At 31.6% G+C, this 18576-nt stretch overlaps 2 protein-coding genes across 4 annotated transcripts; one reads left to right on the top strand and one right to left on the bottom strand.

Annotated features, from left to right (window-relative positions):
* Positions 1-898: 898 nt before the first annotated feature.
* On the bottom strand, positions 899-11030 carry LOC140448036 (uncharacterized). Of its 3 annotated transcripts, none has more exons than XM_072541091.1 (4): positions 10729-11030; positions 10471-10682; positions 10216-10369; positions 899-6234 (listed from the first exon to the last, which is right to left on the bottom strand). In XM_072541091.1, the coding sequence occupies exons 2-4, from the start codon at positions 10652-10654 to the stop codon at positions 5814-5816; spliced, it is 759 nt and encodes a 252-aa protein (XP_072397192.1). In that variant the 5' UTR covers positions 10655-10682; positions 10729-11030; the 3' UTR covers positions 899-5813. The 3 variants fall into 3 exon arrangements, with proteins under 3 accessions (XP_072397192.1, XP_072397184.1, XP_072397195.1); XM_072541083.1 differs by having other exon boundaries at positions 10471-10668; XM_072541094.1 differs by having other exon boundaries at positions 10471-10668; positions 10778-11030.
* A 310-nt stretch (positions 11031-11340) lies between these two features.
* Positions 11341-17445, top strand: Tim23 (translocase of inner mitochondrial membrane 23). The gene is made up of 5 exons (XM_072541072.1): positions 11341-11515; positions 11570-11810; positions 12035-12207; positions 12572-12683; positions 17182-17445. The coding sequence occupies exons 1-5, from the start codon at positions 11449-11451 to the stop codon at positions 17189-17191; spliced, it is 603 nt and encodes a 200-aa protein (XP_072397173.1). The 5' UTR covers positions 11341-11448; the 3' UTR covers positions 17192-17445.
* Positions 17446-18576: the final 1131 nt, after the last annotated feature.

The following is an 18576-nucleotide window of genomic DNA, read 5'->3' as shown; positions in this document are numbered from 1 at the left end:
GACTTTTCCTGTCTGATTTTGCCAGGTTTGGACATAAAAGTCACTTCTATTAGCTTCCATACTTTTGGTATGTACCCAGTAGCCTGCAGGATCATACATAGTTTTTTCTGCAGAAGATAATTTCCCTTCTGTTGAACTATTGGATAAATCCTGTCCGGACCCGGTGATTTATATGGCTCAACTGAGTTTATTGTTCATTTAATTTTGTCCTGCTTTACTACTTCTTTTGCCACACGCCAGTTTTCCCTAGAACCATGCCATGGTATCCAGTCTAGTCTGCCATGTGTCTAGCGGTATCAGTTTTGTTTCAGACTCATTAAAGTGCACCATAAAAAGGTCTTTGAGGGTCCCTTCACCATACGGTGAGGTGAGCGAGGGAATACTTATCTGAGGGTCCTGAGGGACTTGAGAGAGAACTTTATGGAGCCTTGAAATTTCTGCAGTCTGTTATATCTCCTCACAATGCCTCGACTGAAATACGCCAAAAGAACATTTTTTAACAAAAGTGTTAACATTTTTGTTCAAAATTATCTCAACTACATTTCTTGATTGACAATTTTTTTACGGCGTATGTACGTATTCTTGGTAAATCGATGTTTTCCGTACGAGAGGTTTTTTTCATCTTTTTTAGGGCCCCAAAATTAACTTTCTCAGCAAAATTCAGCTTGTTCGTATAATTTTTAGAGGTCAAATCTCGGACAACTGAACTAGTTGTATTATACTTTTTCTTGGATAGTTCTGATATCAAATTGGCACTGCAGCTTTCAGAATATTGTAAGTGTTAATTCTAATTAATTTTCACTACATTTGAATTTAAAATTTTAAATAATTTTTCGTAAGCTTATTTGCCATTCCTAAATCATTCTGTATTCGTTAGTTTTATAGTAAATAAATTACATTTTTGTTTAAAGTTTTATTTCTTTTTTACATTAAAAACATCAAACACCAAAAAAACTTATACTATAAAAGCTACTTTGTACTTTTAGAACTCTTAAAATACGTGTAAATCTCTCAAAATATTGTTAAAGTCAGACTTTCAATTCAATTAGTACAAGTAAATAATAACAGTGTAAATGTTATAAGATTTAAAAAAATATAAATAGTCAATTCACAACATTTTATGGTATGTTTAATACGTACAGTCAGTGACCATTATATATTTTACAATTGAAGGGGTGAGTGGATGAAGGGAGTAAGTGACATTTTTTAAGAAAATGAGTTATCCGCATGTATGAAGGTGGTAAGTGCTAAATTAAATTTTCCGCTTATCCCCAGCCTTCTATGATTTAAAATAACTGAGATAGCCAGCGTATGAAGGAGGTAATTGACCATACTACTTTAAATATCTAGTGAATGAAGGAGGTAAGTAACAAGATAAAGTACTTACTTCCTTCATCCATACCAAAGAGAATAAAAATTGTGACATACCTCCTTCATGTATTCGTCAGCTGCCATAATAAAACGGCAACATTAGTGATATCATTTTTTTCTGATTCAAATATAGCCAAAGAACATAAAAACCTACGGGAAGACCTAAGGGATGACCTACATTTCTAAAATAGGCCAAGTAAAACCCGCTAAAACCGTTAACTCTGGGATTTTGTGCAATGAAAATTGCCGCTACAAGTGTTTTGTGTATCGCTACAGTCAATAACTGTAGAAGAAAGGGAATCAATATTCTCTTCCTACTACAAACTAGATGTAAATGCAAAAAACTGCCTTCTTTTTAAGAGCATTAAAAAAAGGGAACCAATGACAAAGAAAACTGGAGCCTTAAAGCATAAAACTGCCACCTACCAATACAATGTAACTTGTAGTGGCCGGCAAACTACCGTATGCAAACGGGCTTTCATTTCCTTGTTTGCAATTAGCTTGAAAAAGGTTGACCTGATTCAAACTTCAATAAAATCAGGGAAAAATGCCCCTGAACCGGACAGAAGGGGAAAACACGCAGTCAGACCTAACAAGACCCCTGCTGAAGTTGCTGCTTACGTCATTGAGCATATTTCCAGTTTCCCAGCAGAAGAGTCGCACTACTCCAGGCATTGTAATATTCACAAAAAATATCTTTCACCGCAACTTTCGATCCCTAGAATGCATAAACTTTAAAGAAGAAATGAAAAATTTCAAATAAAAGAGGCTACATACCGATTCATTTTTAATGATGAATTTAATCTGTCTTTTGGTTATCCCAAAAGCGATACATGTAGCACATGCGATTCTGGCAAAAGTAATGAAGAGCACGCTGAAAATTACAAATCAGCGTTTGAATCTCAAAAATCAGATCGAGAATTTGCTAGCAAATCAGAGAACACTGTGTATGTAACATTGGATCTACAGCAAACTATGCCCCTACCTAGGCTTAGTACCTCGAAAGCCTTTTATCTTAGACAAATGTGGTTTTACAACTTAGGAATCCACATAATAACCAAAAATGTGGAAAAAACTGTTTTCTGTTTTCACATTCTGCACATTCAAAATAAAGGCCTTAAGCTATCTTTGTTAGAATCTATGGAAATCAACAAATTAAAAAACACAGATATAATTCTGAATGACCAGCTTGAGACAAACAGTTCTCCCCTCCTCAACTTATTTCATTAGAGACTATAAAGTGTAAAACCATGCCAAAAACAGATCACTTGAGAAAGGCAATTAGCCGAAACAGCTGTAGTGATAAGAATTTAAAATAAATTTTGTGGAAGTTTTGAAAACAAAGTTTTCAGTGTTTTATTGTTACATTTACATCTCTGATGAATATCGTGATGCGATTGTTTCTTCAAACAAGAAAAATATGGTGATAGACATGCAACATCACTTTAGAGACACGGAAAATATTATGAAAACCATGAAACTAATGAATAGAAAAAAAGATCTTCTTAATGAAAAGGTTAATTTCAAAACTGGAATCAAGTGGATTCGCGTAGATGTCTTTGGATCATACCTTTTCAAGGAGTCTTACGATTACTACACACCTTTCAAAATGGTATGTATCCTCATGCAGAAAAATTTCCCATCCCTTAAGCAAAGATCCCACTGGATCCTTAAGCAAAGAAAAGGTAGACAACCTAAAAGAACAGCTTTGCTTCATTCCAGAAAGGGATAAGTGGTATTATGAAGTCATCATAGAGCAACAAACATTTTAAGAAGGTGGTACAATATCCTTAGACTGATTAAAAAGCTGCTTAGAAATTCAGTGTTTGTGATTCCTTTGTAAAACCAAAAGTATGTGTTTATTTGACATCCATATTATTTTTTTCCTTATTATAGCGCTTATTCAAAAGAAAATGCAAATATTTATCCTAGATAAAGGAGGTAAGTCCACATACCCCCTTTATTTTGGCATAGACATAATTTCTAAAACAAAAAAGTTTTTGGATAAAAGAGGTAAGTACAAATATATATTTTTCAAATAAGTTTTTAAAAATCGGGGAGATTTTTGTTTTTACAATAAAATTTATACATATCCTACCTGCGAGAATAAAAAAAATCGGTTTAAAAAATCGATTAATAAAAAAGTTCCAGCGATAAAACTTTGAAGTTAAATTTCGCAAAAACTCAGTTTTGTTACTTACTCCCTTCATCCACTCACCCCTTCAATTATTTGTTAAGTTTTGTATGAAAGGGACTTAATGTATTATCTTAAGAGAGTAACTTATCTTACTCTTTCATTTGCAATCACTTCATAGAATGCAGCACTATAAACACGAGCTCTAAAGCCTGCGAAATTTCAAAATCATGAGGAAAATCTAAAATAATAGCCTTGTTAAAACCAGAGAAAGGCCCATAAACTCACAGTAGCTATAGATCTATTTCCCTATTGTGTCACTTTTTCAAACTATATGACTATCCTGGTCAAAACAGAAAAAAATGTCGACAAGCACTTCATCTCACAATAAAGAGCATTCAGACCCAGCAAATTCTACGCCGGCCAAGTTCTCGAACTAACAGAACACATTGAAGAGGGCTTCGAAGAAAAATTTATAACAGGCCCAGCTTTCGTAGATCTGACAGCAGCCTGTGACACAGTAAGACACAACACACTGCTGCACAAATTGTATGATACTCTCAATGACTACCGTCTAGTTAGGGTCGTGCATTCTTTGCTATCGAAAAGCATTGGTTCTTTTGAACTCTCCATCTATCCTTCAGCATGACGAAAAAACTTTGTTTTGCAGCAAAGATTGCACGACCCTAACTAACTCTAAATGCTATATCGTTCTATTGATTCCGATTCAGAAGTGAAAAGTTTAACTAATTTCTGCTTCAATGCCATTATTTGGTTTATTTCATCAGAGAAGTAGTAAGCTTATGTTGAAAGTTATAACTGTTTGCACATTTCTTCGATAACCCGGAGGAACAGAAAACTATTTTACTAAATCGTTCTCGTACCTAGTCGTCAAAATAGGTGGTAACTCTGTGAACCACTGAAAGTGGGAAGATTTTGGAGACATTAGTTGGACTTTTCGGTTTGAATCTGAATCAGCTCAAACGGCTGATGAGGTAGAGATATCGAAATAACAGATATATCGTTCTATTGATTCCGATTCACACCTGAAAAGTTCGATCAATTTTTGCTCCAACGCCATAATATTTGGCTTTTTTCATCAGAGCAGTAGCAAGATTTTGCTGAAAATTCTAATTGTTTGCATATAAATATATTATGTACTGAGCTACGAAGCCAACATTTCGTTTCGTTTCGTTTTATAATTTTCTTCAAAATAATCAGATTTCGGTATATATCCGAAAAATTCACAGAAGACGGAAAAACAAGACAAGAAATGATAAAACTTTATAACACAGTTGTTACATATACTTTGTTATATGATGAAATGCATTATCTGATAAACAGAGGAATAAGGACGTAAGACAAGAACTGAATAACCACTTAATAACTGAAAAACAATTGAAAAGATGAGGCAAACTTTGATGCCGAAAGGATAAAAAATGCCTAATCCCTGAAATGAAGAATAGAAGAATATACTTCGGCTAAAATTAGATACTGTTTAAAAAAACATATTGATACTGTAAAATTTTTGTCCATTCTATATATAATAACAATTTCATAAGATTTTTATTTAACATTTCGAATTGCGTTTTAGATTTTTGAAAGAAATTAAATATTATCCAATTGTTTATTTACACTAGAAATGTGCTAAGCGAAACCAATCACTATCTCTTTCTTATTCCACGAATTTCTTTTCCTCTCATATAAAAAAAATATAATATCTGAATTAAACAACCAAAATAGGCGAGAGAGGACTTCCATGTAGATCCATCTTGGTGTGCATTGATGTTTATATGAAAAGTTCTATATATTCATAATGACCACTGACTGCTAGTGATATTTCTTAGCTGCTAAGACATAGTATATTATAACCTTTTAAAGGCACACGTTGATATAATAGAAAGGCACAACGTATGTATTTTCACAATACTGTCGATAAATACTAATTAAGATAAAAAAAACGTAATGTAATGTGGCAAAATAAACTCCTATTTCATGGTATAATCTTAATCTAAAAAATATATAAAGTAACAAAATGGAATGCCTTATAAATCTGGACGGATAGAAAAAAAAATACTCCTTAGATCCCTTAAGGAATCGTACAGAAACAAATGGATATATAGTTGTCTTAAAATATGAGTGGCACTATCTGTTAGAATCAGTAAGCACATTGATATCATTGACGGCTCATAAGCAAACTACTATCTGTGATATTTATAGTGTAAAAGTTGCTACTTTACAAGCCATCACTGATAAGAAAGTTTATAAAAATGTATACGTAAAATGTATACATAAAATACGTCAAAAATTACTCCTCATCATTTCTTCTTGCTACTTTGATATTAACAACGCTCGCTGCCAAGAAAGAGATCCATGCTATACAGGCTGATGAAACGCCAAATATCAGCGACAATCCAGTGTTAATAATTCCATCTCTATAGGCGTTACCGCTATCTGTTTGCATGTAGTCCATAAAATCAAAAACTCCTTGACACTGCAGTCTTTGGTATATGACGGGCAGAGCTGTACCATGAACGCTCAGCAGCACCTCTAATGTTGATCGGTATTGGTTGCACGTGCGGAAGTAGCCATCCATGTAGATTGCAAAGTGAACTAAGGAGTACACGGTGAAGATGCACGTGAATACTGCTGCAGTTACCCAGTAACTAGTTGGAAGGTGGCCAGTAGTTTCTTGCGATATTGCTTCTATTTGTACAGATTCTCCAGTACTAGAAAATAATATTAAATAAAATTAAAGAAACAATGGTAGCAATAATTTAACTTGGTTATTGGGAATATGAAAGAGTAAGGGAGAGTTACAAACGTTAAGGTGATACAGCACCAGAAGCTTCTATATAACATTGCTAGTAGAAATCATTAACAGTGGGGAAGTATAAATTGTCAAAAGTATGTCCACTAAATGTAAATATATGTCAAATGGAAAAATTCAACTCTTCTCTCAAAACTAGCGCTGATTATAGAATCTAGTCACAACTGTCTAGTCAATCCTCCATCTCTGGCAACTCCTTCTCCATGCTCTAACTCCAATAGATTTTGAATCGTCCTCCAAGTTGTCTTGATATGAAAGTCTCTGACTTCCACTGGCTTGTTTATCTCCTTCGTCCCTCTTTAGTCAAAAACTTTTCTGACTGTTGCACCTTCTTCTCGCCTGATTACATGTCATAAGGTGTGCTACCTTCATGAATTAAGGTAGCACGCTGTCAATTATTTCTTTTTGTTTAGATATGGTTTATTAGATATTAATATTTGCATATTTGAAAAGGATTAAGTTAAGGGTTGGTTTGGCATACATAAGCATGACATGATTTTTAAGACGCTATAGTTTACTTAGTACGACGCCGACGTTAGTTAATGTTTGTCAGGGTGTGAGTGAGGACTTAAAGACTCGGAAAGTTTGCTGGGAAACTGTGAAAACAAGAAATATTCCTGTCTCCTTTTAACCAAAGGAATTTTAAAAATTCCTATGGTTAATAAGGGACGAACAAAGAGAAAGCGTAAAATTTGTTAAGAATACAAAATTAGAAAGCAGACAACATATCACTGCGAAAAATGTCTGATCAACCCAGATTTTGTGTTGAATGTCTTGAAATTGCTCATATGTGAATCAAAATCAAATCAATATGTGAATCTTTCTGTATTTTATAGAATAAATACACTCATTTTTTCTAAAATCCGTTATATAATTATTTGTCTAGAAAAATGTTCTAATTTGCCTTGTGCCGATCGGAGCTACACAGCGATACACTATAAATTCTTAGTAAGGTGCGCATGACTCCCATTGGAGTCAAAAATTCAAATCACATTTTATAAATAAATATACACTTTATTTAATTAATTTAATATTATTATATAGTACAATGATATTTTAGAAAAAAGTTATTGCCGCTCCTGGGTAACACCTCCCGAAAAAAGTCAACATTGAATGTGGAAATATTGAAATTCAGGACACACTGCAATGCGGGACTTAAGTTGCCTATATTTAGTGAAATTCGGTAATTTACAATCGGTGTAAAGTCAGTTGTAAATTATAATTTTTCGTTTTTAAGTTTCTTTTTATAGAAAAAATGGTTTTATACTCAACAAAAACTCTATGTGGTTAATTTTATGTATTCGTCGTATTAAAACAGAGAAATGTTTTTAATTTATCACAAATTTTTCAAACATATACCACATTTTCAAACAGAGAGAGAGTGTGTGTGTGTGAGAGAGAGAGAGATAGACAGAGTGTGTGTGTGTGTGTGTGTGTGAGAGAGAGAGAGAGAATGTGTGCTGTGGCACAGGATAAGTTTTTATTTGTTGCTTAACATTTACATTAATTTTCCATTGCATTAAAAGGAGTTGATAACAGCACATTATTTACAGCAAATTTTTAGATTTATATGCCATGGCAAATATTAAGCCTTTAGCGTTTATTTCCTTCATTCAAAAAAAAACATAACTAGGTGAAGCAGAATAGGAAAAATTTATATTTGGGTTTTGCTGTCCATCAAATGTAGTTCCATCTGTTGATCATCAATCCAAATAATATCTAATTATATAAAAGGTTAGGATGACAACTCACACTGTTTGTCCGATACGATAACTCCCAGCGCCACCTAGGAAAGAAATCTGAACTACCTACTGATATTTCAATCATATTTTGGTCTTGAAACGATACAGTTGTTTTATTGCTAATTCATTCTACAAATTGACGATTTAAATATTGTTTGAGTGTTTTGTGGCGGGGGTAGAATAGTTCCTCCGATCGTGACGAATCTGTTGAGAAAACACACATGGCGGAATTGCCAAAAGGGCATTAGATCATACCTCTGTTGTTATTGGTCCGATTGGAGCATGTGATGTGTTAAATGAAAGGGGAGGATATAACGAATGTATTAAGTTAGAAAAATAAAAAAGGCGACAACCAAAAAGGCAATACACAGTATCTTCATTATTAATAAACATATAGTGACATACGAGATATCATGGCCTATAGATATAAATAGATTTACTATAAGACAAATTTTGATTTATTGACTTAAAGGCCTCTGACTGATTGCAAAATCAACAACTAATCAAATCTTAACATGCGATATAGTAAATAACATAGAAAAAACAAACAAGGCGACCACCAAAAGGGCACTACACAGTGCTACTGACACTATGACACTATGAATGATAATAGATATATTATAAGGTAAATTTGCTTTATTGACCTGAAGAAGGCCTCCGACTGAGTACAAAATAAACAAATAACCGAATCCTAGCATATGGCACATCAAGTCAAACGACATGAGACATATAGTACATATAATGTATACAGTGTGCCATCAAAATATTTATATACAGGATATAGTAACAAAACATAATATCAGGTCAGAGCTTACATGCAAGAAGTTTATTATGTTAAATAATGTGACTGTAAATGGCAATTGATTGGATCAACTTACTAAACATTAAATATAAAAGAAGTCTTATACTATAAATAGAGTTACTCATTTGGAACTCAAGTGATGAACAAGGGTGTATCAGGATCATAAGAAAGATAACTTTAGGCAATAAGACTTTGTAAACAAACAAACATTTAGTTAGGAAGATTGCAGCTAAGATAAATCCAGTTGTGTACTGCGAAGGAAAAGTACCTCATTTTGCTTATTGATATGCATTTATGTTACTTTTTCATACATATTGTCCAGTTTCAGGTGGTTGTCTATTTTTTCAATTTGTTATGTGATTACCTATCAGATTGAAATCTTTATTCAAAATACAATTAATAAAAACAGATACACAGCTATAGACCAATGATTTCCTGTTATTAGTTTGCTCTACTATATTTAATGGTAATATCAATCTCAAGATATTGTTCTGCAGTTAGTACTTTTGTACAATATATTGTTTTTATAAACAAACAAAACAAAAACAAAATAATACCTTGTAACGAAATATTTTGCCTACCTCTGGGTAAGAATATGGGGTAGAAAATTGGGGACAGAAACTATGGGGGCGAATATAGGGCAAGCAAAACAATCGTTACTTGTGCGAGCGGCACTCAGGGGGTTGTTGGAGAGCTGGGGTCGTGGATAAGTGAACGACAAGGGTTCGGATTTGGGCAGCTACAAAAAAATGAAATAAAGGGGCTACTTACGGTACCAACTTAAAACAAACATAATACCCTCGACAATTGTTCACCTACAACCTTGAAATATTCCGAGTTTTACTATGTCTTAGAAAAATGGATTACCTGACTTGCAATATTATATTAGTGGACCCGAATGTAAACAAATCGTTGTTCAGCGACAAAAAAATTGAAATATTATAGTTAGAAATAACATGTATGAAATGGGGTATTTTGAATGTAAATAAAGAAAAAAAAACACTTGAAAACTGGATACAAAACTTGTTATGTTATCAATCGTTTTTACATTCCCTTTTAAAAGACAAACGCAGATTTCCTGGTAATTTTTAATGCGTACTAACGAGATAAACAAAATAGGGGCTGACTTCAAAACTTTATAGATATTAAATATTATATATAGACACAAATTTAAAAACGTTACAACCATTAAAAATTTACTATTGCCTTCCTTTAATACCATAAAGACCTGGAAACAACAGGCTGTTACAACCCCATCTCTGTTATTGTATTGGAGATTATTATTGTCTGATTATTATTGTTATTACATTAATAAACATGATAACTCAGTACTTACTCTAATTTTGCCAACATTGTTCTAGTGGCTCTGCCACTAGGTGATTTTGTAGTGAACAAGACTCTATATCCATGAAAACATATGAAACCAATTCCAAAAAATACATAAATAAGAGGTGCAAAAGTTGTCCAGATACATGCTCCTTGACTACCACCTTAAAAATAATTAAAAGTGTGATCAAATAACAAGGTTTGAAGGACTAAAAATAAATAGGGTTGGCTAGATGGACAAAAATTGTGGAGAAATAAATAGTACCTAAGAAATGAGTAGCAGTATGTGTTCCATATATTATACAACTACAGTTTCTATCTACACATTGATCTAAAGTTCTATACCAATGACTCCATACTATTCCAGTTGATATACTTGAAGTAGCTCCTGCAGCTATAGCCAGAATATATGCACAGCATAACCTTTTTTCTGCAGAAAGCTGATCCATTTTCCAAAAAAAAACTAAAACACAATGACTAAATAAATTACTAAATAATCCATCAATCTTTTATTGTGCCATACTTAGATAAGATAATAATTTCAGTCCAAATTTGTAACAAATCTTATTCACCTATTACTAAAATACGATTATATCAATTTTGACATCAACAATGAATCACTTTTAATTCAAAAAAATTAAATTCACTTTTAAGAAATTTTCTATAATCTTGTAATGTAAATGTGTTTGTCAACAAATTTTGGCATTTTTTTCACGCCCAGTCGCCAGTCGTGATGATTCTTCTTTTTTAACCAATGTGCCAATTTGCCAATGTTCACTACAAGTTATTCTTATTCATTCTTATTCTTTTTTTTTGGCTATGTCCTTGACAATTTACCATTGAGCAAAATTTGCTGTATGCAATTTACCCAGTCAACCATCGAGCATAAAGTCTTTTTGTCTTTTTGCTCGATGCAGTCAACACATACAAGTATATATTTTTTTTATATAATCAACACACGTTCACATATCGATAGATCGATACAGTTTAAAATTATTGGTGCTAACTTCAAACTTGTCCCTATTCTCATTTTTACAGAATCGATGGAATAGTATGTTTTGTCTCTTTTTTTCATGTCAAAATGTATATTTTTATCTTTGTTTAAGAAATGTAAATGTCAATAGAGAATTACTGAAAACAAACAAACCTTCTTGAACCATCTGACATTGGTATAGGTTTCTTATTTTTGATTTCAGAAAAAGAAACCACAAAAATTTAATAACAAATAGTCGAAACTCACAGTATGTCTTCCTTAAACGATAGCAACGACGTTTACTCCTCAAACTATTCTAGCAGATCAGGACTTCATGGTAAGTTTCCATGAAGTACGTCATAACCTAATTCATTGTTACATAAATTTATAGGTAAAGTAAGCCCTTTTTCTTCGCCCTATTTGAATTATGACCCAGGATATCTACCACAAGCGCAACCAGAATTTATATTCTTGGATGGAGCCAGTAAACAACGAGGTCGTTTTGAACTTGCCTTCGGACAAATTGGAGGATCATGCATGATAGGAGCAGCTTTAGGAGGTGCCTCAGGGTTTTATAACGGGTTAAAAGCCACTACACTGGCAGGCCAGACTGGAAAACTTAGACGAACACAGTAAGTTTCATTTTAACATTAAATTATTTTATAGGTAATACAATGCTGTGTAGATGATGTAAAGTCTCTAAATCAGTATTTGGTATTTATTTTAGTATGGCTTTATTAGACATACTTATGTCTCTGTTTTTACTATAATTGGTCCAGTAGCAGAGAACATTTAAAGCTGCTGTATTGATTACACTTACAAAAACATGGTTTTTAAGGTTATTTTCTTTTTATAGATTGATAAATTACATTATGAAGAAGGGTAGTGCTACTGCAAATACATTTGGATCTGTTGCTGTGATATATTCTGCATTTGGTGTAATACTTTCTTGGGCCAGAGGAGGAACTGATGATGACCTTAATACAATTGTAGCTGCCACAGCAACTGGATGTTTATATAAATCTACAGGTAAGAACAAACAACAGTTTTTTATGAATACAGATAATTATAAATTTATTTTTATTATTCCTGTCGTAGTTCTATAATTTATTTTTTTCAGTTTTTGTTATCTCTTCATGCTAATATTCAACTTTTTAGACTTCTTGGATGTTCTTTTTATGTAATTGTTATTTTCCTTTTAATTCATCCCTCTTTTTTGCTGACTCCATCTCTTCTTTTTCTACTATTTACCCTAAACTAACATTCCTCTTAGGCTATCTATATTATGTCATTATGTGAGATTCCTATATTAAATAGTTCTTACTAGTTATAGGAGTACAGTTAAATACTTAATAGAGTAGGGGAAAGTATTCATTATCCTATTGTTTTTCAGCTGGACTTAGAAAATGTGGTTTAGGAGGAGCTATTGGATTAGGAGTATCAACAGCGTATGCACTTTGGGTCAATAGGGATAAATTATCAGAATTACGGCAATTTAATCCAGCGTAAGATTTAGTTTTAAAATACTTTAAGGATAATAATAGAATATAGTGATTCTAAAATAAATATTTATGCCATAAAAAAGTATATTCATAAAACTTTGGTGAGTCATAAATAATATTATTGGTATAACTCTTTTGAAGATAGATATTTTAAATTTAAAATATATTCGGGATTTATTGGGAAAACGAATTTGCTGTCTAGGTAAACAACCATGAGGTTAACAAGTAAGAGATTTGTTCTTTCAGTATTATTTATTTCATATGAAATTATACTTTAACTGAAACATTATTGGGAGAAATAGTCCAAAATACAAATAATCATTGTCTAATTTAGTTGAAGATTTCTTAAATACACAAATAAAAATTATAGCAAAAAGGGGGGGCTTATAATGTTTCTTTTTCAAATATTAAATCCAGTTCGATGTATAGTTTTTTTCCTAAATCTAAAGATTCAAATGTTAATTCGCCAGACAAGAAGGATGTAATTTGTTTGAATTGTTTTAATAGTCAATGTATTTTATACACTATTATGTAAAGTTGTTGGCAATTTACAAAACCTCATTTCAGACCAATACTTAGAGATGGAACATCATCGAGTTAGAATCTATGGAGAAGCTATGAGCATAATAACGTGTGTATTAAAAACGGCATAGGTAGGCTTTGCTAACGATGATACCAATATGGCGGTGGGATCGTGGCCGAACTCAATAACATTAAAACTACTATAAAAAATATGACTAGTTATTCAGAAGATTTAATCATAATCTAAAAAAGTGCAATAAGTGCATAAAGATAAATTAATACAGTCAAATACTATTAATTTATTTTCTGAAGTACGGGCCATTACTTTGTTTACATATTTGTATACTAACTTGTAGAATGTTATTCCTGAAGATTTTTTATTAACATTGCTTCTGCTACTGCAACTATGTTGAGAACAAGAAACCATTATTATGCACTATCACAATATATTATTACAGTTTCTATAAAAGTATTATAAAACTAAAAATATTCGAAAACCAACAAATGTAAACAAACATATACGAGCTGTCAAAAGTGTCAAAACAATCTTAACAATATGGCCGAAGTTGAGGTCGTTTTTAGTCACGTAATGCCCTCTCCATAGATTCTAACTCGATGTGGAACATACACCAAAGTTTTAATATTGTTTAATATTTCATTTGTTTGGAACTGTTCCTTTTTGGATAAAAAATTGTAGGGAAAAGTATTTTGGTTACACAATATGTTTGAAATGATTCTTTGATACATCAAATTTGATAAACTTTATGACTTCCAGTGTTTTATGATATATTTTTAAGAAACAAAACTATAATGCACATATTGTACATTTGTTTGGTTCCAAGGCTAGTTGTTTTATTTAGCTTAAAATTCAAAACAAAATAGAGTATAGTATAATGTTGAATATTTTGTTTTATATAGGTTCAACTTATGGACTAACTCTTTTTGTGTACTTTGTGCTGTGATCTTTTTTGTTTGTTATATCTCTGTGTTCATACTGTGAAACTTTTTATATACATATAAAATTTAGAGAAATAAATGTTTGAGTTCCTTACTTCTTTAACTAACAGTTAATATTGGCCAAAATTCAAGTAAAAAACTACAGAAAGAAAACTATAAAACTAACATTCTTTAGTGAAAGGTAGAAGTGATAGACAGTATGAAAAGTAAATAAGTGAGTAATATTGTATCAACTGGGTTTTCTGACATATATATGATATATACCATAGTACTACAATTTAGTGCATGACTCATGTTTTCAATGTAGACCTTTGCAGGTATGATGGAAAAGGAAATCTTGTTTGTTGTCTAGTAACTTTTAGCACAGGTAAAACTGAATTACTTAAATGATTCATGGTACGAAACAGTAGTAGTAATATATAGTTCACCTAACTGAATATTTATTTCCGTAAAATATAAAAAATATGTTCAAATAAAAACCAACATTGTATATAATATAATCTGAGTGATCTTCAGATTCAGTATCTTTGCCTAGATCCACAACTACTGGTTCCATGGTAATGTCAATAAAGTTATCAAAGTTCCACATTATCTACTCTTTTTAGCAGATCACTATTAAGTAGATTTTTTACATCATTTAATTTGAAAGTAACATTGTTCCTTGCTACTTCATTTTTTATTTGAGTCCTTTTAAGTTCTATCAGGTTTAACTCACAATGGAATGGCAGCAATCAAACTACAATAATTATGCTTTTTAGAAACAAATGCATTTTACCTCCTTCAACAAATCCTGAGTCTCCACCAATATGGCTAGTAATAAGTTGTTTTCTCTTTCCAGAAGGGGCTTTTAAACCTGTTAACAAACCATCTAGGAAAGCTTGTCTTTTGTTTTTCACATTTTAATCCTGCCAATTTTTTGTCCCAGTATGTCCTTCATTTAATCATTTTTCATCTGGATAATATTTTTTTCCATTTCTTTGAAATTCTGCTATTTGTTTCAGATACTTTCTGCCATATAAAATGATTTTTCCCTTTTTCAATAAGGATACTATTCCTCTTTAAATACCTAAAGATCAATTCACGTAAAGTATGTAAAAATATTTTGATTTACGTCTTGATATTTTTGGAAGATTTAGAGTGAAGAGAAGAAGCAATTTTTTTATAGTTGGTAATTTCTTTTTGAAATAAAATCCCTGTTCTGTACGACGAGTGTTTCGTTGTATCATCCAATTTTATTTGTTTCCTTCCTCTGGTCGTTACCTTTAAATTATTATCATTTCTTTAATTATTTGTTTTAATTACTCTGTACACATTAGCTTCATAAACTTTTGTCAAAATACTAATAATGTAACTACATTGCTTACATTCATATTTTGTTTTCTGGCTCAAAGTCCTTCAAACGTTTACTATCATAGTTTTTTTCTTGGGGTGTTAAATTGTGACTTTCTTTTTAATATACAGTTCACTATTACTACGGTCATATTTATTGTTTATCGCCAAATTGAATTAAACTGAATTATGCACAATGCACAAAAAGTAAACATAAAAGTGTCTTCTACTAATAATATAAATAATCAGTACGCTTATGAAACTGACTTACAGATAACATACAATAAAAGAACTACCCAAACAAAGGCGTTAATGACAGGTACATTGCACTAATCTATGGCATTAAACATCCAAGTTTACTGGCCTATAAAAAACAATTAAAACATGAGTCAATCACTACAATAGTGGTACTTTACTGTAGCCATTTTAAAACGAGATAATTTGATAAAGGTGTTAGGCCATTTTAGAAATGTAAAATATATAATTCTTATTTCATTTTGATAGAGGAAAAAGCAGCTAATAAAGAGGCTCATAAAAGGTCAAAACAAAAGGGTGTCTTTTAATTCAGATATTGTAAGAATATAAACAATCAAGTTTTGTAACCTGGTCAATAGAGGTGCTGATAATCAATTTTTGCACAATTCATGTACAGACTTGTGGGAGGGGTTGTAATAATTATTTGTAAGATCAAATTCTGCATTAAACAATTCATTTTATTTCTTTTTTTTTTAATATTAATAGCACTGCAGCAAATTATTGGCTTATTTTACATCTTCCATCATCATAATCAGTGCTCAGTCCACTCACAACTGATATACCTTGTATTGGCTCTGGTATACTCAGTGCTCTTGTATTACAACTAAAATTAACCTTCTCATAGCAACAGTACGTTCTGTTAGACCTTAGCCAGAAGTTTATATGAACTTTACTTTTTTTTATTTATTTAAAAAACACTGGTATGGTAATGGGGGTAAATTATCCACCAATCAGATGGATCATTTTTGGACAAAAAAATACTCTAATGTAATTTAGTTTAGTTTATTATAAAATGGTTAAAATTTTAAATAATCTGATTATATGAATAGTAACTGTTTTGTTTTAAATGTTTGGTCAATATTTTAATAGAAAATTATTTGATTCATGTCACGAACCGTTATAAAAATTGTGTTTAGATAAAGACGGCTTTAAAGTTTTGAGAAGTTTTACGGATTGACAATATTCTAACATAATTGTATTGTAAATTACTCCAACTAAACCAAAATTCATATAACAACATTTGTTATTATATTATGGAAGTTAGTAACCATAAGAAATGTTATTAGACTGTACTATAACTACATGACACAAATGATGCAGTAGGAAAAAACAGAATTTTTTTCTGTTTTTCTCGTATTATTGATGGTTCAAAATATCTTTTTAACGATTTTATTGTTACTGGCGATTTTTTGAAAATTCTGCAGTGGCCTTAACCCCTTAATGTAAAAATTATATTTTTAGAATTGGTTATCATTTTTGGTAATCTACAAACATTTAAGAGTAAAAACAGAAAAAGAATTTCCATTGCCAGAAGTTTATTATCAAATTAAAAACTTTTTAGAATGATGAACAAATGTAAAGTTTTGTAAATGTAGTTTTTACTTGAATTTTCGCTGTAGCTACATCCGGCCCTGATTAAAGCTTTTTATTTTGACAGGCAAAGGTAGAGCGGTGAAATAGTGAAATGGATAACATCGTCTTGAAGTTCCTGAATAAATTTTATTTATTTAATACATGTACAAATTTTAAAACGAGCCCCATTGTAAATATTCGCCCGAATCAAATGTCCTCTCTAAAAAATTGTAGAAATCTATTTTAATAAATTATTATGATTTAGTACTGATTCACCTTTGAATATTAATAGCCCTAAGGGATTGTTTGCAGGAATGTAAAAATTAATATACATACATTTTTGTTAAAATTATTGTATATAAATTTAAGGTTTTCCATTTCCTTGCTATCTTTTTCGTCCTTCTCCTTGCTCTTCACCTTTAATTAGGAATTGGCCTTACAATTCTGCTATTCATTTGTACTTAATTGGTACAATAAACTTCTATACCAGCTTGTACAGTGTGACCCATTTAGATTTTAAACATACATACCATTTCGATTAACAGATTTCAACCAATTTTTTTTATTGTAAAGTAATAAAAGATATACACCGCAACAACATTTAAAATGTAGTTGAAAATAAAGAATTTCCATTAGCATTTTTTTATTAAAAAATATTACGCCACTGAATTGAGAGTGTCTGCAAATTTAATTTTTTTATCAACAACGAATTTAGAACACCTTTAAACTCGGATAAACTTCACATTGAAAAAAAAAATGATAAAGTAATAAAAAAACTGGATGTGGGCAAAGTTTAAAATGTTAAATTTAATTTTCAAAACATACTGTGTACAATATTTTGTTACGTTTTGTTTTTTTAACGTTTTTGAAGTATTCCTAGCTATTGGATTTAAGTCCCTTCAGTTAGTAGTAACTAAAATGTCATAAAATATATTTTTATTTAAGCTAATAACTCCGAACGGTACGGACATAGGTACCGAAGATACATGAAAAGTGCGGTGGAGGTCGCGGTCGATACATCGATGTCAAAAAATCCCCATTTTCTTATGAGATCGCACATATCAAGGATGTATCACATGTTCACCCTCACGGGTTTCCAGCGATGTCGATGCCAGAACAGAATAGTTTGTTTTACATTGCTTTCGAGCTGTTGATCGCGTGGTAAATTACAAGTTTATGGTGGTTTTTAAACCACGTGACATTCGCCGGAGATACGGATGCTATGATAAATATACTGAAATGTATCCAGACACATTCTCAGAGTGGTGTTTCTTAAGCTTTTTAAATAGGTGATGGGATTCTCCTAGATACTGCCATTTTTGGTTTATAGGATAAGCCAAAAGCTGTCGATTTAAAGAATTACAGATGATCCACTACTTTTCACTTGAAGACATGCATTCACTGTCGTCACTACTGTTGCTCATTTACATAAAAGCTAACTTTCCCGGAACGCATGTCGGTGACCTCAGTAACCTCAAAG

Source organism: Diabrotica undecimpunctata, chromosome 1 (assembly GCF_040954645.1).
Source record: "Diabrotica undecimpunctata isolate CICGRU chromosome 1, icDiaUnde3, whole genome shotgun sequence".
NCBI classification, from domain to species: Eukaryota; Metazoa; Arthropoda; class Insecta; order Coleoptera; family Chrysomelidae; genus Diabrotica; species Diabrotica undecimpunctata.
Note: the sequence above shows the minus strand (reverse complement) of the source record. Positions and strands in the feature narration are given on the sequence as shown.